The sequence below is a fragment of the Andrena cerasifolii genome, chromosome 7 (assembly GCF_050908995.1).
Source record: "Andrena cerasifolii isolate SP2316 chromosome 7, iyAndCera1_principal, whole genome shotgun sequence".
Taxonomy (NCBI): Eukaryota; Metazoa; Arthropoda; class Insecta; order Hymenoptera; family Andrenidae; genus Andrena; species Andrena cerasifolii.
The window spans coordinates 6,814,301-6,840,704 of NC_135124.1; the positions used below are offsets into that span (position 1 = coordinate 6,814,301).

Consider the following 26,404-nt stretch of genomic DNA (forward strand, 5'->3'; position numbering starts at 1 on the left):
CGGAATGTTGGGAATTATGAGAAAAATTTGCAACAACTTGAATTGAAAACCAAAGACAGGCAACAGGGGGTTGTTAAGCTTCGATTTTTATTTGACACACCAGTGCGGTGTTAATAGTCACTGTGGATTAATTTGATGGGGAAAACGATCGGTAGAAGGCGCGCGTGAAAAGCCCTTTTTAATGTCACGAACCTCCTGCGAACGTTTCGAGTGAAAATTAAATCGGCACGCTGCTCCAAGTGAAAGGGTTTGTTACGACGACGAAGCGCAAGCAGTTTCTTGTCGCTCGTAATCGTAAAAGAGTTAATTAAAGGCTCGAGGAACGGTCGGCTGAGATTTTGTTCTTGCTCCGATGGTGGGACGGGGTAATGTGAATTTTAAATTGCCTGTGAACAATTCGAAGTTTTTCTTGACGAATTTTATTCTGTATTACCCTGCTCTAAATTTTTCAAAGAGAGATTATATCCCTCGCACCAGTCAGTTTGCTTCTTGTCGCTTCTTGGTGTATTACGTACGATGCCAAGTAGATTTTTGATAAGCTATGACGTATGAGTCATTTATGAGGAAGAACAGAACTCATCGTTCTCTGTGTGGAAGCACGCGACTTCCGAACCGCTAGTTCCGGTGCTTCCGCTGGCTAAGTTGAGAAATATCCGGAATCTTGTGGTGTACGGTCCCGCGCTGAACGCATTAACAACTTGGGTCATTCCCTTAATTAATCTTCCCATCGCTGACATAACTATTCCTCACGGAATTCCAAGCGTTCAGATAACGTTCGTAGAAAACTGAATACCTCTTCGTCAGGTCGTGGAGGAACTTTCTTGTGCAGATTTCGAAACTGAGAGCGATAGGCGCGTTACACGCGGCAGAGAAATCGTTTTTCCTTCTCTCAACGATCGCTAAATACTGTTACTTGATTACAATGAAGCTGGTCCGATTGTAGACTCAAATTAACGTTCCTTTACTCGGGTACTTACTTACCACCTTAGTATTAGTTCAGAAATGGGACTTATAAAGTGATCGTGATAATAATTTCGTAATTTTTATACGTGGAAAGTTTATAGAAGATTCATGTTAAATACTCCAAGATATCGTCTTGAAAAATTTTAAGTTGGAATAACGATTCAATGTCTATTATATTCTGGAAGATTAAAGAATAGGGTAAACTTGCTTAATTCGTACCTGCGGCTAATTGTTAGCCACAAGCCATTTAACAAGCCGTCACCATGTCGACGCTCCACAAAAAAATATAAAGCAGGTAAGTTCTTTGGGTTCTTCTCAGTAAAATTACTGTTTGTGAGAATCAGTGAAATAAATTTCTATGAAGTGTATCACGGTTCAACCAATTCACTTCCCATTTTGCATGCAGGATAAGATTCGACATCGTCCAACGAGGGCTTTTTATTATTCCAATTCCCCGTTTATTATTTATAAAGAAAAAAGGTGGCCCTTTCTCTTAGAAAAATGTAACTTTACCTTTGACCTCTCACCATTTCTTTATTTTTCAAAATTTTCAAAATCGGCCCCGTTGGACGATAGCTATTGACATACTTTATAAGAAGATTTTATTGTTTTTGCTTTCTGACACGACATACAGCTGTTTTCAGGCCCACCGTTTAGCCGCCTAAAATCGAGAGACTTTCGGATATGTATGCATAACTTCCAAAAAACAGTAGTTTTTTAACTGAAACTTTTTTTTTAAGTAGTTCATAATACTATGTAAAGATAGTAAAAAAACGGGAAATCTTCATCAAGCCGTTGACTTGTAAAAAAATCCACAAAATGTACACATTTTCCGAGGGTTGAAACGGGTATACCCCCTTAACGGGTCACGCCACCCTGGAAGCTAGACGATTTTTTCTTGCAGCTACTATGAGGTTGAAAATTATTTCTTTACTTCTTATGTGTAGAGCATGTATTAGTGCACATATTGTATAAATACTATACAAAAATATTAAACAATAGCCGAGTTATTTTTGCTATCCCGCGAAGCTCCTCCGCGTGAGCGCTGTACCAAATATCTCCAAAACTATTTATCCGATTGATTTCGAACTTGGTACATATATTCTTAATACTATTATCTACAATGTAGCACATCATTTTTTTGATGCGATAACCCATTCGTATATAATAAATGTTTTAAGTTTGTTTTGTCTTGTGAAAAAAGAATAATTTTCTTTACCTTGCTGTCATTTGTACAATAATTTTTTTTTCTCAGATCCATATGCTACATCGTAGGTATTTTATTAAGGAACACTAAGATCATCATGTTTTTTATTTCAGATGAATCTGGGCGTTATAATTTGGTACATCACTCACGCGTGTAACGACGGACGAGCTTCGCGGGACAACAAATAACTCGGCCATTTTTTAATATTTTTCTACAGTATTTATACAATATATGCACTAATACATGCTCTACATATAAGAAGAAAAGAAATAATTTTCAACCTCATAGTATCAGTAAAAAAAATTCGTTTCGAGCGCCTCAGGGTGGCGTAACCCCTTAAGCTTAAGTGAGTCTGTCGCATTCACAGAACGCATCCAGTTGATCCTTCTGCCAGGTCATAGCGCGCATAAGCTAGCTCAGGTACCCCGGGATCGGGTCTCGAGGACCTGTTCCACGGAACAACCCACCCATGAAACAACCCTCAAGCCTTGGTGGTAAACCGTATCGACAAAAATGGACACGCGAATGCCAAGAAACTGGAACTGACACGAAGCCTAATAATTCCCACTGGAACAATTCGAATCTCTGTTCCGCGATCGCCAGAAGCCACGTAACGGCGGGGGAACCTCGCGGCAAATGCGCGAAAGTGTCTCAATGAATGCGCGCGTACACGTAACTCGATCGTATCGCGTTATTCAACGGTCCGCGTCGCAGTCCCCGTGCCATTTTAATTGGATTCCAGCGAGCGAAACACAACAGGCTGACTTTCCGCGAGCCGCGCGAGTTCAAAGAGCGCGCCGAGTGTATAAATGGCGCGATGTCGCGGCACGGTTCGGAAGAGCTGCTGCTGGCGGGTGTCGGTGCCTGCGTGCTGCCGCGAGCAGCTACGACGAATGGAGAAAGGAACCGGGGGACGTGCCGGGGCCTTGAATCCGAATGGTCTAGCCGTGCGCCGGAAGTTAATCGTCTTGGAACGTGGCTTCAAAAAGAAGAGGAAATAGGACACCCTCGGGGGGCGCTCTGATCCGACGGAAGTAAACCGGGTCAGAGGGTGACGTTGATCTGAATCGTTAATTAGAGATAATTAGCTCTATCGTTACGACAAATATCGCCGATACGCGCTGTCAATTAAATGAGCATTTAAATTTAATTGCTTTGTAATTTAAATGGCAGATTTCCGTTTGAAGTTGAAGGAGAAGCGAGGCGCGGGAAATGGAACGCGTGTAATGTCCCTGGTGCGTTTGAAAATAGGAAAAAAGCAAGTGCTAGGTACAATGGAATTTTCACGGTGATATAAAGGATGTCTATAATTGGGAATCAACTGCTCCACAGAACACGACATAAGGAATACTTACAACTTTTAAGCGCAAGTAGGTACACAAGTACAACGTTCATTTCTTCGAGAATGAGTGAGAGAAGTTGAATAGTGGAAGAAGGGATAGCACGTCTAAGAACAATTTCTTATAATCAGAATGGTAATATCTTGTTGTAAAAAATCTCTAACTTTAGGAGTCATCCTTAAATTACGTAAGGCTTCTTTTTTGGGGTGGGTCGAGAATTTCTTACGTTTTCTTACAGGGGAGGGGGGTCAGGTAGCGTCTTACGTAATATTGTTTAACCTAATTTTAAATAAATACAAATTCGATCATTAATCTTCAAGAAAAGTAGATTTAGTTTAAGTTTCCCGAAACCGAGTTAAATGAATTATATAAACCTTTAAAAGAATTTTAATAACTAAAAAAATTAAGCTGGAAAAAAATATTACTTAAGGAGGGGGTTGGAATATCAAATCTCACGAATTCTTATACTGAGGGATGGAGGGGGTAAGAATTCGTCAAAATTACCCTTACGTAATTTAAGGAGGGCCCAAGGATCAAAGAAGACTTTCCTCTGTCACCTTGCCTGAACTTTTTCCTTCGTTACTAGCAAATCTGTGGAAATACCTACAACTGGCTATCTCCTCACTTGGCAATGGCTAGTTCTTCGAAACGATAACATCTCGATGAATATGTAAATAACGGAGAAGAGACAGGCACCGCGGAAGCGCGCACGTATCTGTTCAACAAGTGTAAACGTTATCACCGCGCGGAAAAAATGTTTGTTCCGTTCTGAAACGCGATTGTTTCTTCTCTCCCTCTCCCCATTGGCTGCGACTTCATTCATAATTCTGCGTATGAAAATCGCAGTGGCCGAAGGCGGCGGAGCGATAGCAGGGAATTCACGGACACGTACGTGTGCGAGCGGCGTCGCGCGCGATCGGCGCGGGAAATGTTACGTATTGCCGATTTAAAAAAGAAAAGACGTGGAAAAGATACGTGGAATACCGTCGCCGTGGGACCCGTATAGACCTACGACATTTTTGTCTGGGCGGCGATTTATTTTAAGACCGTGTGCCCACCGACTCTTTAACTTTCTTTTCCCCTCTTTCCATTCCGCCAGGAGCCGCTCTCTGCTCTCTCGCACGTGCCTTCGCGTGCAAAACCTGAGGGACAGTCTTGTCACTCTCGCAGAGGCCATTAACCATAAGGAAATATAAACCGTATTTACGTTTAGAGGGAGCAGGTCCCTTTGTGCAACCGAGGCACGTTAAATCAACCGAGTGCGGCACGCATAATCGATGCGTGACAGCGAACAGAGATCCGGTGTTCTCCGCGGATCCTTTTACTTTCGACGATTTGCTCGCCTGCCACTGACAAAGAATGCTGTCCGTCACTTTTTAAATGGTGCGCGTTAACGCAAGTACGAGGAGCAAATAGTTTCGTTTCTGAACCGTAGAATACACACTGCCAGCGGTTTGGTACGAGCGTCTCCTTCTTTACTTTGTCATTCCTGGGGAAGTGGGCGATTCCGATTTTTAAGCGACTTCAAAAAGGGGAGGTTATAAATTCGACCCGAGTTTTTTTTATATGTTTGTCCCTGCATTACTCCTCAGCGTATGGACCGATTTTGATGATCTTTTTTTTGTTCGAAAGAGGGCGAGATGTCCCGGTGGTTCCCTTCTGTACTGTATCAATATTAGCGACAATATTTTGACAGTTCTGGTTAATAAAGACTGTTGTCAAATTATTGAGATATTGTCTAATTATTATTATTTTATGTACGTACGCACATATCTCTTCAGCATGTTGTGTTTATATATGTATAAAATAACTTTCAGGTAAATACAAATTTTAAAAAGTTAAAACCAACTTCAAAATAATAAAACTCCACTGAAAAGTGAATAATAATTTTTTCCCTCGGTTAGTCTACGACTCTCGATTTTTTTAAGTCGCCGCCAGATTTAAACAGTGCAAATGATGAGGCGACGAAGTCGTTGAAGTCCTGATTTTTGCGGGGAAAAATTTGATTTAAAAATCAGGACTTCAAATTTAAATAGCTGCCATTTTGCTTTAAATCAATATTTCGGAAATTCCCTCCGTGAATCAGAGGATACATTAATACACTAACGAAACCTTTTTTGTTTTTTGATTTTAGATAATCTGGTTCCGAATGTGTGACAGTGTTCATCCCAAAACAACTATTTAAAAAGGCTTCTTGCTTGCAATTTTATTACAAACGTAAATATTTTTCTACAAAAAAATTACCAAACGTTCTTCAAATGTTGCTATTTTAAATGCAAGAAGTTCTGTAAAAATATATGCTTCCACTGTTTCAAAAAAAATTCACAAACGTTCGCCACTTTTCGGCCTTCTGACAACCCAGTTAAGTTAATTAAAATCTCAAATCCACGTTTCCACTTTTACAGTCTACAGACAGTTGGGTGCGGGCAACAGTAAACGGATTCAAACAGATTCAAAAACAGGTGCTGCGCCGAACCTCGTTACCACTAAATGAAGTAACTCGGTAACAGAGCGCGGCGCGGTAAAAACTGTGGAGCCGGCTTAATATTTGGCAGCGTGAATGTGCCAGCTTTATCGACACGGTGAGTAAACGATCTGCAGCCGTCTACATGACACGAGGCCACCGTGAATGGAGTTGTATTTCAGGGCGAGGGATTCGAGCGCATCGACAGATAAAATCGAATTCCAGAGAAAGCCTCACCGAGTCTTGCGGTCGGCCGACTCATGCAGTCGATTTTATACGAGCTTCCTGCCACGGGAAAGATCCTCGTAGTGGATTCTTACCCGTAAATGCTTACGCATGACGGATGTGGCGTTGCACACTTGGCCTGTCCCGTAAACGCGCGTTCAACATCCTCCTGCAGCACGAGACCTCGCCATTCACGGCTCGAGAATGAACGGTGCCGTTTTTCGTCAACGCGAATCCCCATATGCTAGTAATTAAGGCCAAGTGGACTTCTTAATGGAGTAATCTCCATTCAGTTTTTTTTTCATCTCGGCAGAAGGAGAAACTCCGTTTCTTCTTCTTGGACCCTTTGTGGGAGATCTCTTTGTTTCAGCACGTCTTAATAATTGAATTGCAGGGAGAGGCATGATTAGTGTATGGGGGATTATAAAGTTACTTTGCTCAAAGTTAAATATGGTGGACTTTGAATAATTAGGAATTATTAAAGCTGGGCTTCCTTTCTTAATGATAATAGTAATGATGTTTTCTTTGGGGAGGCAAAGTGTGGAAGGAAATTCTAATTTATGATACAATTCTAATTTATGATACTTAATGTGGGGTTACCAAATCCAAAAATGGAAAGTAACAATCTAGTCTGAAATCGTTTTTAAAGGGGGACATTGTAGAATGAAACCAAATTTTAGATATCAACTTTTATTATGTAAGAAAACGTTAGAATAATCTTGTAACTACTATATATATTCAAGCCCTAAATAGGTAGTAGATATAAAGTATTTTTGATAAAAGTTCTTCATATCTTAAGGGATCATTCCGGTTAGACGGGTTGAATAAATCGATTTTTTTTAAACATTTTTCGAAAGTACATATCCTCAAGAATGTGCTGTTAAATTTGAATGGAAAATTCAGATTATTTTATCATCTACAGAGGCATTTTGTAGGGAGCGCAGAGGCTCGGTCTCTATAGATGAAAACTTTAAAAGTGTTTTTCTCGAAACGTCATTTTTTTCACATCGTGAAGATGAAATCTCAAAATCTATCGAACCGATTGCTTTATAAATTTTGCTGCTTATTCTGCACACCTATGACTCTCGCAGGGACTACAACCAAGTATTTTCATTGAATCTAACCTACTTTTAAAATCGAAAATAGCAGAAGAAAAAAGCCGAAAAACATTTTTTTTGCATTTTGCCCGCCATTTTGCTAATTTTTAAGATAAATCACTAATTATACTCCGAGGGTTAGCGACAGGCATACTGATCAAGAATCTGTTTGGATTTCTGGGATCAGATAACTCTAACAGCTGAAATTGCCTTCACGAGCGAGGCATGAATTGCTAAAAATGTCATCAAGACTGCTTTCAAAAGCATTTTAAAAGCAATAATTATATTACTTATATTCTTTTATTTACTGTAAAAATGTAGTTTAGTAAATAGAAAAAAGTTTGATTTCATTAGGTACTATAATTATTTTCGTCGCATAAATTCCCGAAAATCGCTGAATATTATCTTAAGATATAATTATAAAAATCTATACAAGTCATACAATTTAAATTGTATTAAACCAGTATTTAACACCTAACCAGATCTATTTAGAGCCTGAATACGTAGTAGCTACAAGATTATTCTAATGTTTTCTCACACAGTGAAAGTTAATATCTAAAAATTAGTTTTACTTTACAACGTCTTCCTTTTCCAACGATTTCAGACCGTATTGTCCTCCTTTTTCATTTTGGGATCTGATAAATACTGATGGAATTTTGCCAGGTGAAGCCGAGGATCGCTTGAGTTATGGATAAATAAAAAAAAAGAAGCACATTTTTAGGTGATAGGAAGACACTGCATTTCAGTAAAAAAAAGGATATGTAACCCTATCCTTACGAGACCTGTAGAATCTTGGTTCAAGGAAAGTAAAACCGAAGTGTCGAAGCTGCACTCAGGAACAAGAGCCAAACAAGATAACAAGTAAACATTTTCCTTCTCTTATATCAGAAGACAATCCTCCACTTTCTGACAAAAGTAATAATTCCTTGAAACACCTGCTACTACAACGCAGCCATGAAAGCACTAAGAAGATAAATAAAATAGAACAAGAAACTAAAATACGCGACATCATGTTTGGTGGGGGAATCAATTAAATTGCTGAAGGACTTGCATTAAACTTCTAACATATTTTGCGATACATATGCATAATTTGAATAATTCCAAGGGATTCGAGCCAGACGGTGACGCTACAGCGAGGCGCCCGACGGCGATGCATCAGCGTCGATAAGCTTCTTGAAAAATGCATCTGTCGTCGCGGACGGCTCGTATCGAAGGATGAAGCGAGCACGCCCGTTACGCAATTAACGCCCGCATCCTGCACAACAATCTGCTTAAATTCGTCTCGGGTTTCTCGCCTTATTAGCGCAGCACGCTGACGCTGGCGATCGAGAGATCAACGACGACGGAAAGCCAAGAAAGGATCCTTAAGAGGCGAGAGCAGAGTGCAAGGTTTCGATCAATGATCGCGAAGCCACTCATTTGCGAGTGCGGCGTGTAGGTATCAGGTGATTTAAAAAGTCTTCGCGTCCGTTTCTAGATGCTTCATTACCAGAGCAACTATGAAGAAAAAGAAACTCAATCAGGGACACGATTTTCCTTCTTTTAAAACAAGTCTCGTGCACTGCAAAATGCTTTTACGAAATACATCAAGATTTTTAATATGTCCTGACAGCATCTGTGTTTCTATTATTTTAATACTGATGACGGAACTTTGGTAACCACAAATTCCGATTTTCTGGAAACTTTGCAGCTTGTAGGGGACCTCGATGAAAATTTTAGAAAATTCTTTTGCTGCTAGTTTTTGTTTCGTCTGGATGGAAACATCCCTTAAATATTACTGTGTTTTCCTATTTTCCTGTGAATCTTGAAAAGTATAGCAGGTATAAACAAATTATTAGAATGATAATTTAATGGTTTCTTATGCCCTATAAAATTATGCAATCAAGTTGCTTAAAATTTGTAGTTTAAATAAAAAAAATCGCTCTCTGCTTTGCTTTGATATTCCCCACTTTGAATTTTTCATTGACCTGCAGTTTGCTGATAAACAAGTCTAATTAATCACAGCGTTTGCCGTTCGCTTCCGTGTAATTGGTGAGCTGGTCCATTCCTTTTTATTTACTGCACTGTCGTTCAATGCCAGATGCCAGAAACTAAATAAGCAGATCGAAGACTTCTCGAGAATCCCGTGTTTTCTTCGACTCGTGGATACACATTGCTCGCTGAGTGAGTCAGTGGGTTTCGTCGACAAAGAACGGATGACTTAAATTGCAACAGTTTCAATATGAATCAACTGCTGATGCGGTGCAACGTATTAAGTGTCCAGAGGATGTGCTCGACTTAATATGTATATCGTGTTATTGTTCGCGTAACAAATAAATGTGTCACACGTACTTTTCTGATACGGGGAAACGTCTCGTGACTCATGGTAGATTGATAAAGCTTGCATCGAAACAGTTAATTAAGCGATATCGTTGTTTGCAAAATCCTGATATGAATCTAAAGGGAATTAAATAATCGACGATATTATGAGAAATTATAAATAGGACGAGGAAATTGAATTCTTGATCCTTGATTCTAATTAGAAATCTGTTCAATAAAACGTATTCTGTTCAAGCAATTTTCATAGGTAAAAGAATTTCATTTTTTTTGTGTATTTTATGTATTCTCGAACTTTTTATTCAAACTTTATTCGAACTGTAATTCTATGAACTCGATTCAAATAGTTTTGTATGCTACCCTGTAATATGTCATTGAATATAATCTTTCATCGGTGGCAATAAGAATGTACCTACTACAAAATTGCATAACCATTTACAAAATTTAAGGAACTTCCCCACAATAAGATAACTATTTAGATATTCCACAAATCCAAGAAACAACTTCAAGCTGCTGCCTCAGAAGTTTCCTCCTTCAATTCCACACAGATAATATGAATAATATGAATTCCATTCAAATGACAGTTTTTAGCCAATTACCCTATACAAAACCAACAAATTCCCACTCCCCCCCAAAATATGAGTGATATAGAATTTTCTAAAGCTTCTATTTTTGAAGAGACAATATCGTCATCCAGAACTAGTGATGCGCGATATTTATCAATAACTGTATATATCGATATGTATTTGTTATATTTTTTATCCATATTTCAAACACTAATTTGGTCAAAATATTGATAATTTTTACTGCACCCTCTTTCGTTTAAGCTAATTGAAGCTAATAATTTTCGGTCTGTAAAATTCAGTGTTTATTTTTCATACTCTTATATTGAATGATGCCCATGATGTTTCTTATTAAAATATGAATTCTAGTTTCTTTCATAAATATGATCTGAAGAATAAATTACTCGCCCTCATTTTAACCTTAACTTTGAATCTTAATGTAAACAGAATAATTTCTTAATATTATATAAAAATGTTAATCTTAGAAAATTCTTTTTAATCCAAAATGATATTCTGTCGAATATATGTAGCTCATTTTCTAATTGGTAAATTAGAGGTAAAGAAATATAAGCATTATCGATAGTTGGGACCAATATCGCGCATCACTATCCAGTACCGATATTAATTAAAAATCTATTGACACCGCCAATAAACCCCCACCTGTGCATGATTAATAAAAACTCCTTTTCACCTGCATCCGAGGAACTTCTTCAGGCGGAACGTCGAAATTAAATCAACAGCCTGTTCTAAACACTTCAGAAACAAAGTGCTTTTGACGTCACGATAATAATGAGGAATAATTATAAGCGGATCTTCATTGTGCGGAGGGGGAGAGCAATTTACATGGATTTATTCGTGCACGAATTCTCCACGGTCGACCGACAGTTTCGGAACTATAACCGAATTCCGCGGCGAGGTAATTTACAATAGCCAGTTTGTTACATAGACCATGAACGGGGGTGTGTGTAAATACCGTGGACAACTAGAAAATGGGAAATGGGGATAGAGGGAAACTAGGATGACAATCGATTTTCGAATTCTAATACACATGGGGACTGATGAGTAAAAACTAAGCAATTCCTTATTAGCCAAATCAATTGCTTAAAAAGCAATTACATAAACAAAGAAGGAATTTCTTAATACCTAGAAAATTGCAGCAGGCAGAGTAAAATTATTTAACAAAAATTCTAATATATCATCTTCGACGTTCCTTCAATAAATAAAGCCCACTTGACTTTTCTCAAAGAGAATAATACATTTCCTTTTATAATGTCGTAAGAAGTAATCAGAATGTTTCCTCTTGCCCTCCTAATTATGGGTATACGAAGGTGGTCCCATGCATATTTATGCACATTCCATTTGAATTATCTACTTTCCAGTATAAAATAGTCCAAGTTGAATATTACATTACACAAGCTATCTACCAAACTTCCCCAGCATATTTATCGTTACTCCGCCGTATTTACCCCGCATAATATAATAAATCCCTGGCACAATAGAACAATTTGGTCTTTCAGCTCGCGAGCGTAAATGCGCGCGGCGTGCATCGCAGCCGATTCACAGATCAAGATGAGGTAAAAGCACTCGAAAGAGAACAGAAATCGTTCCATTCAATGGTAAAGAACCGCGGGGGCTGGCTCTTTCACCGGCGCTCCCCCAGCGGAGTTCCGAAAAGCGCGAAATGTAAATCGCGTAGGAAGATTAGCGAAAGCCCTCGGTGCATCCCGTTCCTGCTCACTGCGATGCCCGGTTCAACAGCGTTCGCGCGTCGTTATTATTCGCAGATGGGGGATTCAGAGGAATGATTCGTTTTCATTTGAAGCTCGAGTAGACGAGATACTCCACATAATAACCTAGGATAACGTGCAGCCGGCGAGGAAAAACAGAAACCGTGATTGCTACCGGCATTCCCTTAATTCGCCATAATTCGCGAGCGTACGGTATATGCTCGTATGAACATTCTTTCGTACATTCGGTGCAGCTATTTTAATGCTGCGTGGATGACGGAAGAAGGAAACCTGTGCAAAGTGAGTGACATAGAAGATTACAGAATTTGTCTTCTCAGATTAATTATTAGTGATGAAGGTGTGAGGGTATTAATCCACGATACGATTGCTTCGACTTTTTAACAGTCGTAATTTGTGAAAAAAGAAGGCATTATTGTCGAACGCTTTAGGAAAACGTCACAGTGCCTTTTAATGGAGTGGTAAATAAAATTGTATGGTTTGATGATTCTCATGAGAGCTAATAGAATTTAAAAGCGTTTTCGTTGGATTGTAATAATTAAGAAGTCACGACGAATCATTCTTACAAAAAGCACAAAGTTGGCAAACTAATTCCTGCTAACCAACAGGTGTTTGAGAACGTATAGGTCATGATTCAAATTGTATCTTCTAACCGAGTGATAATTTAAAGACGACACTTACTACCTCTTTCCGAAGGCAACACAAATGCATTTAGGAACACAGGAGTGTAGAGAGATCTTTAAAAAAAATCCACGGCACAGCGTGATACGTTATAATCGACCCACAGTTTCTGAATCATATATAAATTATTAATTCATCATAATTCGATTCTAAATTTTCTTATTTTCTCTACAAGTGCTCCACTACTGCGCATCATATTTTATTCCACCCACAATGCTCAGGTGCGAAGCAGTTTGCACGAGACGAAGGGCAGTGGAAAGGCAACGAGACGAGGACAAGAAACATGATAGAATAAAAGATGAGAGAGAAAGGAAGGCCAAAGGTCAGAGGTGCAATTGTTGGTGCAGGTCACAGAAACGCCTGGAGCCTCGCACGAGCCCGCGGTGCCATCGACTACTGTCGTCCCAATATTTTTCTACCTTCGACGAGGCAGAGAGGAAAATCCTTTTACCGATGTCTGAACTATCCCGTGATGCCGCGATTTCCAACACGTCCCGTGACGATGGAAAACGTCCGTCGGAATCACGAGAGGAAATCTGAAGCGAGCCGAGCTGGGAGAACCTTCCTGACGTCACGAATCGATCGCTACCCTTACCCGCTCGTACGGGTTGTTTTTAGAAATTTATTTTTTAAATGCACGTTCACAGCGTGCTCAATGAACTGCTGCTGGTTCTGTGAACTACTCGCGATGACTTCGCTGTGTATCCTCCAAGTTGGAGTTTTGGAGCATGAATAAGTTACATCGATGGACGTCCCTGAAATGCTATTTCGAAGAGGGACATTGAAGAAATTGTAGATCTCTGTGTGAAAATTTGCGAGGGATATTCAGACGAATTTGATAAAAATGTATGTGATATGGTATTTTGCTATTGGATTTTAATTGTACAAATTGCTGGTATTAGTAAGTAATTTAATGAAAGTAATGGCTAGGTTGGTATAAAATTTATATTCGAATAGGTGCTGACGACTTTGGCGACAATAATGAATCAGTTTTATTATGCAAGTTTGATTATCTCCTGATTGATTTTAAATATTTCAGCGTCTGCGTAAATTTGTAAATGATTTGGAAATTATTCGGACTGTTGCAGCAGGCACCATATAAATAAATGATCGCATTAGTGATACCGATGACAGTGGCGTATATAAAGCTTCATCATTCTATCATTTATCGTACACCAATAGAGATGGCAAGCCTGGATATTTAATCACAGCGCGGTGATTAAATTTGCCTAATTACCTGTCGCTTTCCAGCTACACAATACCATTCGAATACTCATCAATCACACAGCACTCGTGCCATAAAGAAGAAAAATTGACGCAGGCTCATGAAAGCAGTAAACTTTAACATCAATCAGAAGAGGGGAATTCCGATGCGGAAAAGTGGTCGATAATAATTCCGTTATCAATCAGGAAGCGTACGAATAGTTTCGACACTTTTAGGCAATAATATCCCGCGAACATTAAAGAATCGAGTCGAGCAGAAAAGCAGAGGATGAAGTGGGAAAGAGTTGTAATTAAATAGGGATAAAATAAACGGGATGCAATGTGCGGGTAACTGTTGTTTGAAAATTCGTAGCAGCGATCAAAGGAAATCAGAGAGTGATGTTGTTCATTCGTTATAATGGGCGATTCCACATTTCTGTCGGTGCACAGTGGGGAAACTTTGCGACCTCATGGCCAAAACTACAAAAATGAAAATTCTGAATTTTACAAATTTAATACAACTGTCAATTGAAGAACTATATCCATTTTCGTGGTCAAAACCTCAAAACTTATTTTTAATATATAAAATTCGGCACTTTTACGTTCTAATATATGAGAAACTAAATTATCCGAGAAACAGCACTTACAAAAATTACGAACGATAAAGATTTTTTTTCGCTTCTGACGACAAACAAACATACATAATACAAACAATCAAACAGAGGATCGAAGCTGAATAAAATCGTTTAAAAAATAATAAAATGTTTGTAATGTATAACATGTGAACCAGTCTCAGTCACAGTTAAGTCGTATGTTAGACAAGACACACTGGGTCGTGTTTAAAAAAATGCATATAATTACAAGATTAGCAACTATTAGCAATTAATAATTGCATTTATAGAATCAAAATAGTCCAACGTAAAATAGGAATGAAAACCATTGCAGGGTATTATGGGATTGACAACTATTTTATGTATTAAAAATTGATTCTTATATGAAAAGGTTATTTCTAAAACACTACTTTAAAAATTGTATAAATTGCGTATTAAAAACCGAAGCATAATTATTTTGAGGACAAAAAGATATCTCACGCACCACCAGGAATTGAATCCATGCCATGAAATTATTTTCAGATCTTTGGATAACACAATATAAGTGTTTGAAGCAACTTGAAAATCTGGATTAATTCTTTGCGATCGGTCTAACCTCGCATGAACATAAACATTTGCGAGTATATACAAGCTTTGTATTAAAACATTTAACAGTAAAATTGGTAGCATTTGATACTCATATTAGTTCTTCAATTGCCATTTGCATTTATTATGTCGAATTGAAAAATTTATTTTTCTGGTTTTGGCCATAAAATCGCGAAATTTCCCCACTGTGCGGTGATACGAATATGACTCGCGCTGGCTGATGATTATTGTGGATCGCACAGTTCGTCAGGCAGCCCTGAAATGGAGGTTGAATTGGATTTCCGCGTGATCCGTCACTGGAAGCTAAATCTAATCGTAAGAGATATCGAGCGGACGAATTACGCCGAGCAAACCCGTAAATCCACTATAATATTCCCCACCCCTCTTCGTTCTATCCAACTGTGCTTCCATTCTCGAGGCTTAAGATCTGTGTCAGTCGGCGAAGTAAAGATTTATTGCGAGTGCAACCGTCGAACAACGGTGTGACTCGTATCATCATAAAAATAGAAATTAATAACGCAGACTGTGAGGCGAGGATCCAACACGAGGAAGTTGGCAAATGCGCTGCTCGATATGATTTGCCACTGTAGAGTGGAGGAAACTCGAGGGGCACTTTGATGTGCTCTGGAAGACAGAGACTGGCATAATTCGAATACAATGTTCAATGGTAATTTAAAGAATTACTGACTAAACGTTGGAAGACCTTTCTTTTTGGAAGAAACAATTGCAGAAGTAGAATATAATTCCCAATTTCGATTGCAATAATAATTGCAGAGTGAGAAAGGTACTACGGGGGTCATCCATGACCCAAGAAGAACGTTTTGTGTGAATTAATACTTATTTTAATAGCAGATATATTATTGCGAAATGCTTCATATATCTGCTGAATCGTGGATAATTAATCAGTGCCCGACGAAGGGTTTCGCACCTATATTGTTTCTTATCGTCGTTTAATGAGTCGTCGATGACATAGAGGTGGCTTAAAAACCGTTCTCCCATAATAGTAATTAAAAAAAAAAAGAATCTTCACAAAACGACGGTCACAAACAATTCCAAGCAAAATATTGAAAAGCTTCCTACCAAAATTACGAAGAATTCTACGAAAGTTGCTACATATTTTTTATATTCGAACGAAAGTATCGAAGCACGTTCCTCCACTGAAAAACGAATTAAATCGACGACCGTGGATCATACATATTGAATTTTGCTGCAGGTCGCGTATTCACACAGCAGTTTTACTCTTTTTTTTAAATTTTTATCGTCTCGTGGATATGAGAGTCAACATCATAGGCGCAACATCGTAATTAAATTTCCACCGATTATTATCGGTGGGCCGTGCGACGCGAAGAAAAAACGTGAAAACGACGCGACAGACAGCGGGGCCTGTTAAACGGAATTAATCCCGATGAAACAACAGACAAACGACAGCAATTAACGCAACGGTGCCGCGTAATGGCGCGCTGTCAACCGAGAAACCGAGATAAAGCTAGAAAAAGATTGAAGCAGACAAGAACAGGAAGGTAGCCTATCCTATACAGGGTGTTTCCGAAATCGTAGTACGATCAAGAAAGAGACGACCTCGCATAAAAATGAGGCGAAGAAGAAGAATGAAATTTTTTCATTTACCTAAGGCTCGATTTTCAGGAGAATCGAATTTGAAGCTCGTTTAGTGCGCATACGCTTGGCTAATAAATAATTGAGCAGGGTAATACCGGAGTAAATTTGGAACAATAATTTTGCTTCGAACGTGGTTTTATTCTTGAGAAAATCCATTTGAAAATGGAATTCTTAATCCAGTGCACACTTAACGGATTTTGAAAATCGACTTTCTCGGTAATAAAGTTCCGATGGGAAAAAGTTATTCCATAATTTCGAACTGTTTTCAGAGGAGGATTTACTTCACAGTTTTAACTAATTTACTGTTCAGTTCTGCTGATTTTTAGTCAGGTCCGCGCGTTTCGGACGTGTTTTCAAATTTGACTTTCTTGTAAACAAAGCCCAGTCGGAAAGAGTTACTTTTCTTCTGGTGGCACCGCGATTTCGGAAACACCCTCTATACGACTGCACGGCACAGTGGACAGCTCATTGCGTAACGCAAAGTGTATTCCGCGGTTCGACATGTTCCTCTGCCTTTTGATACTCAAAAATATTCCACGGTTTTTGCTGTTATTTTTAGAAATCATTCTTCGAAGCCACTTGCACGCTTTCGTTGAGTAGCTTTAGAACGTCTTATCGCTGCTGGACCGTCGGCAGATAGCGAGTTTCTGTGAGTCCCGCACTGCACAGTGGTGAATTATTACCCAAGTAAGTTTCTGAATTTTTGGAAACTCGATTGGACGTTCGATTCTGTGGAGACGGACACTTTATACGTAAGTCTGAGGAAGATTCGAATTTTTCAGAGATGGACTGCGGACGATAGAGCACAGTGTCTTATGTTACGAGAGGAAGATTGTTTGGGGAAAAGTTTTAGAGGAAAAGGAGCCAAGAAATGCAAATGATATCAGAATCTTTGAAAGTCTTCATCTGAAGTCAGGGGTTTTCTGATGTCAGTGATAGTTTCAAGAGCGTCGATTTGTAATGTTTCTCATTTTGTACTTTGCGTTTTATAAATGCGGCAGGAACTTTCGTTCGCAAGAAAGAAATGGAACTTTGAACTTTCTGAAAATATCAGTAGACGATATGACAGCTTGCTTAAGAATGCGTGCAAAGAAAAATCATGGGCCATGAATAAACATTTCCGCCCTTCGAGGGTTCAGGAGGGAAAGGTTTCCTAACTTCAATGATTTTTAATAAGTTGATAATTTGAATAATTTGTAATCAAGAAGATTTGATTTTAAATCGAGAATTAGAAGTAATTTTTAAAAAAAGAAACCTAACGCTATTTTTAAACAGTAGAATTTGAAAAATTTACAACAAGATTGTTAAAAAATTATAAAATTAAAGACGTTAGCCGGCGTGCGATTTTGAGATAATCCGAGCAGATTTATATAGATCCTCGAGATCCACAAAGATTTGCATTGTCGATAAAACAGAAAATACTGCCGCAGATGGCAGCACCAGTCGCGAGTCTTGTTTGGCGCTCGTTCCCGAATAATTAGCGGCGAGGAAGCGAATCCTCGAAACGGTTTCGAGCTCTCGCGGAAGTTCGAGGAAATTTCAAAGCAGCTGTGTAATTAGAATAAGCTTTCGCGAATTCGCAGCGTCGCCGGGCTCGATTAAATCGAGACAAATGACGGGGAAATATATTCCAGAGATAAATCTGCCTCGCCGTCTTATTAGCACAACTTTGATAAAGTAATCGAGAACACGCTGTTTATAATCCCGAGAACTTCGAATGCGTTTAAACTTTCCTAATGAGTGAGGCATGTATATTGAAAGCTTAGCAGGTCTCAATAATCAACAAAATTTATCAAATAAATGCTAAGCAATGAATTTCCTGAACGTAAACTGTGTAAGAATAATGTTTAATTATAAGGGAAGATCCCAGAATCAAAAAATTATGAAACTTTAGGGATATGTATTACGCTATTTTTTGGCTGCCCAACTTTGCTCTCATCATCCCTTAAGGGGGTGAAATTAACCCCTGAAAATCCTGCTAGTTTCCGATTTTGTGTTAAAACTCGCGAACCGTGATAGAAAAAATCAAATAAAAGTTACTTCTGTTAATTAGGACTTAATTTAGTAAAAAAAAATTATTTCACCGTTCACGAGTTATAACACAAAATCGAAAAATAGCCGAATATTTAGGGGTCAATTTTGCCCCCTTTAAGTGAATTTCAAAAGTTTCATAATTTTTTAATTTCTGGTTTAGGGATTTTTCCTTGTTAGACGATTTTTAATGGGTTAAAAATATAAAACTCAATTGAAACTAAACTTCAGTTCGCGTTGCAGGTACCGCTTAAATATGAATTGATTTTTAAAATTTGTTTCAAGGGAATTCCACGAGAAGAGTGAAAGCTACATTCGGGCATCATAAGCGTATACGATTTCTTTAGCAGAAAAAAAGATATAAGATAAAGTTATATTAAAACCTCTGACATCAAGCAACTTTCACGTGACCAACTGTTTTCTATCCTCAGCGCGGAGAAGAACTAGTAAAATCTGATTGTACTAGTAAAAATCACAAGTGTATTCTGCCTGTACCACGTTTAAACGATTATAAATATATATATTCCGCAGCGAAAATAATTATTAATGCCAGAGAAATATTTGCTCTTCCATCAGCATCAAATTAATTAGTACTTCGCCTCACGTCACGAGCCCGACGGTTCCAATTTCACTTTAATCGCTGGGTGCCCGAATAAATTGCAAACGGTGATCGCGATACGGCGAGCAGCGAGCGAATCGAGAAGCGCAGCGGTGCAGACTCGAAAACTCGACGCGAACATAACAGGAGAGGAACTATTGATTAACTGTCTAGCGCGTTACGTCTCCAGCCTGGACAGCATTGTCTTTCATTATGCGATATCACCACTATATCCGGAATAGTTGGCGAACGTACCAACAACGCCAGCTTCAACGAGAGATGCCTTTGCAAGTACACCGCGAATGTAGGACAAACACCATTCAGAAAAAAAGAAGAAATTATGCGTTATTCGTCTGTGACGATTCTTCGCTTCGTTCGCGCTCTTTCTATTAGCGAGCAGAGTCGTCCCTCGATGCTCGATAAATCAGGCGGGAGAATTGAAAGAGCAGAAAGGAGAGCTTTGATGGTTCGACCTTCTGAAGCAAACTTACTCTCCCTGTCGATCGTTTTCAAATTTCCCAACTACTTATTCTCTGTTTTTTTAAAACCATCAAAACAGTAGATTGTGAAAAGGGGTGTAAACCTTTAAATGGACCAGTTTTATCGGTGGTAAATGCGAAATAAAAATGATTTCTTAGGCTTACAGAGAGTAGCAGTTAAAGGGTTAAGATCGTAGAGACTGTATTCATTGATAAGGGAGTGAATTTTTTCGCGAAATTTTTAGCAATGAGCCTTTAATACAGTATTAAACATGCAAGAGCGTAGACTTCGCTGTGTGTAGAATTCGAGGCAAATCTGTGCTCTGAAGATGAACTTCCCTTGTGGGGGATGAAAGTGTCTACACACCTCAGCCTTTTGATTTCAATCAACAATAATTCTTTTTATACGTCACCAAATTAAAAATGATGTCTGTCAATATATATTCAGAAAGTCCTTGTTTTATTATGGCAGTAGATAAAATGCCAGGGAAATGAATAAATTAAGAACGTATGAGAAGGGATTTCCCCTAATCCTACTGCTAAATTATGATTCTTGTGTAGACAGCACTGACGTATGAGCCGTTTTCCAATAATTTCTGTATTCTATCGTGATATTTATTCTACATTTTGCAGCGAGTATATTTTGACTCACTGTTGTGTACAAGCAATTATTGTTGGTTGAAGTTAATAAAGGCAGAGGAAACTTATGCACAGAACGAAGTTTCTATCCCGGGGAAGTTTGAGTGCGAATTTTTTTTATCGTTGTAAATTGCAACAGGAGCATAAAGTTCATGCCAGAAACCTCGCGAAATGGTATGCTGTTGCTGTTTTAATTAATTTAATTCATTCACTTACCACGATCATCTCGGAGGGCTCGAGAACGAAGCATTCGTTGGGTCTCCTGGCACTGCCACCCGTCCGCTTCCCAAAGCTGCAACAGAAAACAAAACCAAATTCTCAGAGTCTGTTCTGACGCGATGTCACTGACAATGAAACCTTTTCCAGGCAGCCGCTTAAAATATTCAGGCATTTCCTTTCTCTCTTTGGTACAAATTCAGAGAGCTGATAAAATCTGTCGTAGATAAAAGAAGCTAAAAAAATTACGAAAGAACTCAACCCTTTTAAAAAATTCATATCTTTTTCCGTGTATCTCCTGGAGAAAAATAAGTTCAAATGGGTAACCAAAATATTTTGCAAACATTCCGAAATGACACTGCACATTTGAATGAGCGACGACCCAAAAATCACAGTATCACATATGGCAATCCACCCAGGGCTTTCATTGCTCTCGCGCTTTTTCATAAATCATCGTTTTCGAGATACATCGCATCGAATGCCATCCAACGTACGCGTTACTTTTTGATGAGGTTTAATGGACCGTACAGTGGCCACTCGAATTTCGCAAACTTAAAAAAAAAACACCGAAATAAAAACGTATCGAATTTACACGAATATCACAATAAACCAACCCCCAAGCAAGCTGTCGCAAAGATTCCCACCAAAATTAGAAACAGACGCAAAATGAGTAAACTAACAATGAAATTAGTCTCAACGTCAGCCCCAATAAAACCTGACTTCTTCTGGCAACGCCGTACCAATATTAACACCCCATACAATAATCCACTTATCCTAAGCACACAATGACAGTTGTACTTGCTCGGCAAGCCAAGGGCGACAGCGCACAGTGCGGCACGTAATGGAGAAAAAACGAAATATTCAACATTCAATTCTGATCTAGTTATCCTATATAACCATTTGCCCATAAATAATCTGAGAACTAAAAAATTAGCGTCCTCGTGTATTATTAGTTCCTGTTTATGATTTTTTTTAATAGTGTTTGTTATAGTAAATATAGATAATTTGAGCAAAAGTATGTATAATTATAATTTCCAAGTAAAAAAAATAATTTTTGTAAAAAGGGAGTTTTATTAAAAACAGTTCAAATGATCCTGTAATTTTTATTGTTCTGTATCAAGAAGTTATTATATCACATTGCCATGTAATTTTTATCTGCTACAAGCAGCTACACTGAGTGTCACTGATCTTTTTGTCAGGGAAATCTATTCGTAATCACGGTTGAGTTGAAGATAAAATCAACAAGATTACGTGTTTTTTTATTTGTACTTTATATAGATAAAATATTTTTGAGTGTTTTGATAATACTAATATTGCCTTTAATTATTTGATTATAATATTTTAATGTAATTTTTGTAATAATTACTGTATATATCTAATAAAACTCAGCCACCTTAGAACAGCTTTTAATATAAAAATATGAATTATTACCACATTGTATGTATTCTTTTATTTCCTTCCGAAATCCCCATTCAAGTGCCGCACTGCGCAGCGTCACGAAATGAAGCAACTTCTATCTTACGGCGAATGGTAACTGCGCCCTTCGCTGAACCGTTAAAAGCGGTGATCCATGGCAATAATAAGAGGGAGACAGTGGGCGAGAGGGTGAGGAAGGGAAACACTGTACGCAACACGGAAGTCATCGTTGAAGTACAATTTATCACTCGGAACGTGCCCGTTACCCTCGAGCGTCGTATCAAGACTGGGGGTGGCCCCGCGCGCTCCTGTAAATATACCTTTTGTTGTGGTATCTGGAGGACTTAAATGTTTACGATGGTCCGAGGAACGAGCTATCGACAGATGTTCCTTCCCCCCTGTCGTTCCGCCGCGTCCTCGAATTAGCCAGGTATTCCGGCTTCCCCCGTCGATCCAACACCCTGTGGTCACACAGGGGAGGATAGAGGGTCGAACAATGGCGCACCAGACTCGGCGACGGACGAGTATTTTCGGGGTCGAAAGGATCGTCGGGGGGTGAGAGATGGCCAGGGCACGGCGCACTTTCCCGCAGACGCTAATCCATTTGCGTTAATAATAAATGATTTCCTAGGCCGAGCGGGCTCCCTGAGAATCACGCCTCCAATTAACGTAATTAATACACGGCAGGCACGCAACGAGTTTTCCTCGCGAAAGGTCGCCTTTTAGACGACACGTTTCGTTGCTGGACGACTCCTGTCGCTTGGAGTTTAACCTCGCTGGAAACGGCGATTGAGTAATAGTGCATAGGTCAGACTGAGTGAAAGGTTTGTAGTGTGTTTCGTTTTTCTCGTTGGTTCTGCTTTCTGGTGAGTCGATTGTGCTGGGGGAATATCGTTGAGGGGTGTTTTTTGGGGGAGGAAGTTAGCAATTTGTGGATGAAGTGTATACCTTGGAGAAATTTCATGCGAGTTTGAGTCTTTCATTAGAGTTTTGTTCGTTATTTAGTATGTGGACGGATGATCGCCTAGTAACGAGGAATTAAGCTTTAGAGGGCCGGGCCGGCCACTATGGTGGCTAGCTAAGGATTTGGATACTTTGCCGGTTATTTTGGTGGTATATATGCATAAATTTTAAGTAAATAAAATTACAATTTCAATGAAAAAAGCTCGGCCCTCTGAAGGTTAAGGGGTTATACCTAGTCAGGCGGCCGAAAAGAAGCGAATATTTGTGAATTTTTTTTGAAGAAGCGGAAGCATATATTTTTATAAAACTTTTTGTGCTTAAAAGAGCAACATTTGAAGAACATTTGATAATTTTTTCGTAGAAAAATATTTACGTTTATAATAAAGTAACAACCGACATCCAAGAAGCATTTTTAAAAATTTAGTTTTATGGCGAGCACTGTCATTCGGAACCAGATTATCTAAAATCAAAAACCAAAAAAGATGTCGTTAGTATATTAATGTATCCTCAGGTTGACGAAGAGAATTTTCCGAAATATTAATTTAAAACAAAGTGGCGGCTATTTAAAGTTGAAATCTTGATTTTTCTCGCGTGATTTTTGCATGAAAAATCAGGATTTCAACTTTGAATAGCTGCCATTTTGTTTTAAATTAATATTTCGGAAAATTCCCTACGTCAATCTAAGGATACATTAATATACTAACGACATCTTTTTTGGTTTCTTGATTTTAGATAATCTGATTCCGACTGGCAGTGCTCGCCGCAAAACTAAATTTTTAAAAATGCTTCTTGGATGTCGATTGTTAATTTATTATAAACGTAAATATTTTTCCTCGAAAAAATAACCAAATGTTCTTTAAATGTTGCTCTTTTAATCGCAAAAACTTTTGTAAAAATATATGCACCCACTTCTTCAAAAGAAATTCACAAATATTCGCCTCTTTTCAGCCGCCTGACTAGGTATAACCCCTTAATGTTGGAGGTGGTAATAAAAGTTTTGAAGTTTTAAAAGTGTCAGAGTAGTATGTATTAAAACTGTATAACACTCTACCTTCCTCGTGAAACTGTTTATACTATTACTTTGTCGTCTAGGAAGTTATGAATGCTACCATCAGAGTCGTGCCAAAGAATGCAACATCGTGAGCACTGCCAAGAAATCAGTATCGACACGTACAGTGCCGTGGTGAAATATAATGACTAACCTGAGACCCACTCAGGTGCTGTACGCAGAAATATTCTTGAGGGTATTTTAATCACATTAGGTCACATTTCTACACAGCTAAGGAGCTTGCAGCACTAATCCCAAAAAGTATCTTATACTCTTAGATCCTTGACTTGTCAGCAAGAGTACTTACGACTTCCACCAATTTCATCCCCTATTATAGCTTTGATATCGCTCTGCTCTCATAACCCTATTTTTATTTCTTATACCTACTCTTCCTTTCTTTCTATTCTTACATCTCCCCTAGAATCTAAGTCAACCATAAAAGAACTTAATAAACGATTAACTTTCTAACTAACGATTAATTAAATTTCAAAGAGCAATAGCTCAGGGAATCTTTTGGCACCACGTTTTCCTTTCTCTTCATTAGTCCCCGTTTTCATTAAACTTCCAAATACTGTGCAAAGAGCACAGGAACCTCTCCCTCCGCCAACTCCTCGACTCCCGCCTGAATGCACAACATCCAACATCCTACTTCGGACGGCGAAAGCTTCTTCGAGCTTATCCAAATATGAATACCTGCTCTCAGCGCATAAGTCGAGCGCAACAGTAATACAGATGAAGGGAGTATATCGACGGCTGCGAATCGAACGTGGACAACCGATGGACGAGGATTGACTGGGAAATGCCGAGCAGAAGGCCGTAAGGTTGCCCAAGGTTCTTGACCCCCATGGTGCATCCATCCTTCGGCTTGTATACAGGAGGCCGCGCGATGCGTAACACACGCGTAACTCATGCGTCACGCGTGCATCGCGGAAAATTCAATTCGACGCGCGGCACGACGCGCCCTGGCTTCACCGTCCTGCAACCACCCTGCACCAGTTAACCCTATAACGTCGCCCCCCACCGATGCCCATCCTCGTGATCATAATCGTTTCATTATGGACACAGAGCTGCCGGTTTCCTTGCTACGTTGGGTTTCCCTTGTCAATTTCCAACCCTTCCTTTTTAATTCGTCGGTGAAGGTTTCAGTGACCTCGTTTTTAACGAGGATTAAGATCGCTGTATGATTGACTCTCGTGTGTGGTATCGGGAGAGCGTAGGGAAGGCTTTGAGAAATTTGTAGGATTAACCTTTTAAGGTGAATGTCCCAATTTCTGCTCATGTCCCCATTTCTGCTGATTTCGTGTTTTTCTTATTATTATAAGCGTCACGTTTGTACCACAGTTGCAACAAAATAATTCTAAATTATTTGAACATTTACGCGAGTGTTGCACGAGCTTGGGGCTAATCAAAGTGCAGCGTAAGCAGCGAAAAACTTTAAAAATCAGAGACTTATGATTTTTCGACCGTGTTTTAGCTGGTTGTGGTAAGGAACAGGGTCACTATTAGTATTCGATAATTGGGCTGAGAATAGTTTTTGCAGTAAAAGTTTTTATTTAATAACAAAAACAGATGGCGTATTGTGCTCTGGATGTAGTTTTTTTTTTACTATTTTTGATTATTTTAAGTAGAAAACAGGTGATTAGGTTTAGAGTCAAGTGAATCACCGTCGTGTCCGTATTTCTACTCACCAAAATTTTAGCAAAGTAACCTCGCAATTCAATATATGCTGTAATCTCTATTTCTATTCGAAGGCATTTTATTTTTTGTTTATCATTATTTTATGCTTTACTGTTGTGTTATGAAACATCTCCATAAAAGATGTAACTTATTTTAACCTGAAAAGGCAACATATTATGTGAGCAGAAATACAGACATTTAAAGTATTATATTTAATTACAAATTATCAGTACTTAAACATCTTGAAATATCTTTCTTAGATAGTTTTCGACTGGTTGATTTATTATTAAAGAATTAATCAATTACTCTGCAAATTTTCATCATAAACAAATTTTTTACACCTTCTTTCTGACGAGTAACCTCTTAAATGAGCAGAAATTTGGACATTCACCTTAGTTGCAATTTTCTCTGGCTGCATTTTTTAATTTCATTGGTGAAAACTTCCTCTCTTAAATTGGATTAAATCTTGATAGTTAAAACCAGAGAAGGGACTTTGTTAATGGGAGGATTTTAAAGTATGTAATCGGTGCAAAGACAGATTATTCGTTTGTTTTTAGATTAAAGTGTATTATTAACAGCGTATTGTTGTTTTTAAAATTCAGGCAGCTCGAAAGAAACTTCTGCTCGGCTCGAGTAAAAAAACAAGCCTTTCAGACAGATTTATGTCAGAAGTTAGTTACTTCACCCCCTTCCACTGCAGAATTACTTTCCCTCCCGCAA

At 38.7% G+C, this 26,404-nt stretch overlaps 1 protein-coding gene across 8 annotated transcripts in view; it reads right to left on the bottom strand.

The window, feature by feature from the left end:
* Positions 1-26,404, bottom strand: part of LOC143371802 (rap guanine nucleotide exchange factor 2) — a 228,509-nt gene that overhangs the window by 38,805 nt on the left and 163,300 nt on the right. For all 8 annotated transcript variants that reach the window (XM_076817410.1, XM_076817409.1, XM_076817414.1 and 5 more), the window contains one exon: positions 20,581-20,656. In XM_076817410.1, the coding sequence (XP_076673525.1) occupies positions 20,581-20,656 (76 nt within the window). The remainder of the gene's footprint in view (positions 1-20,580; positions 20,657-26,404) is intronic.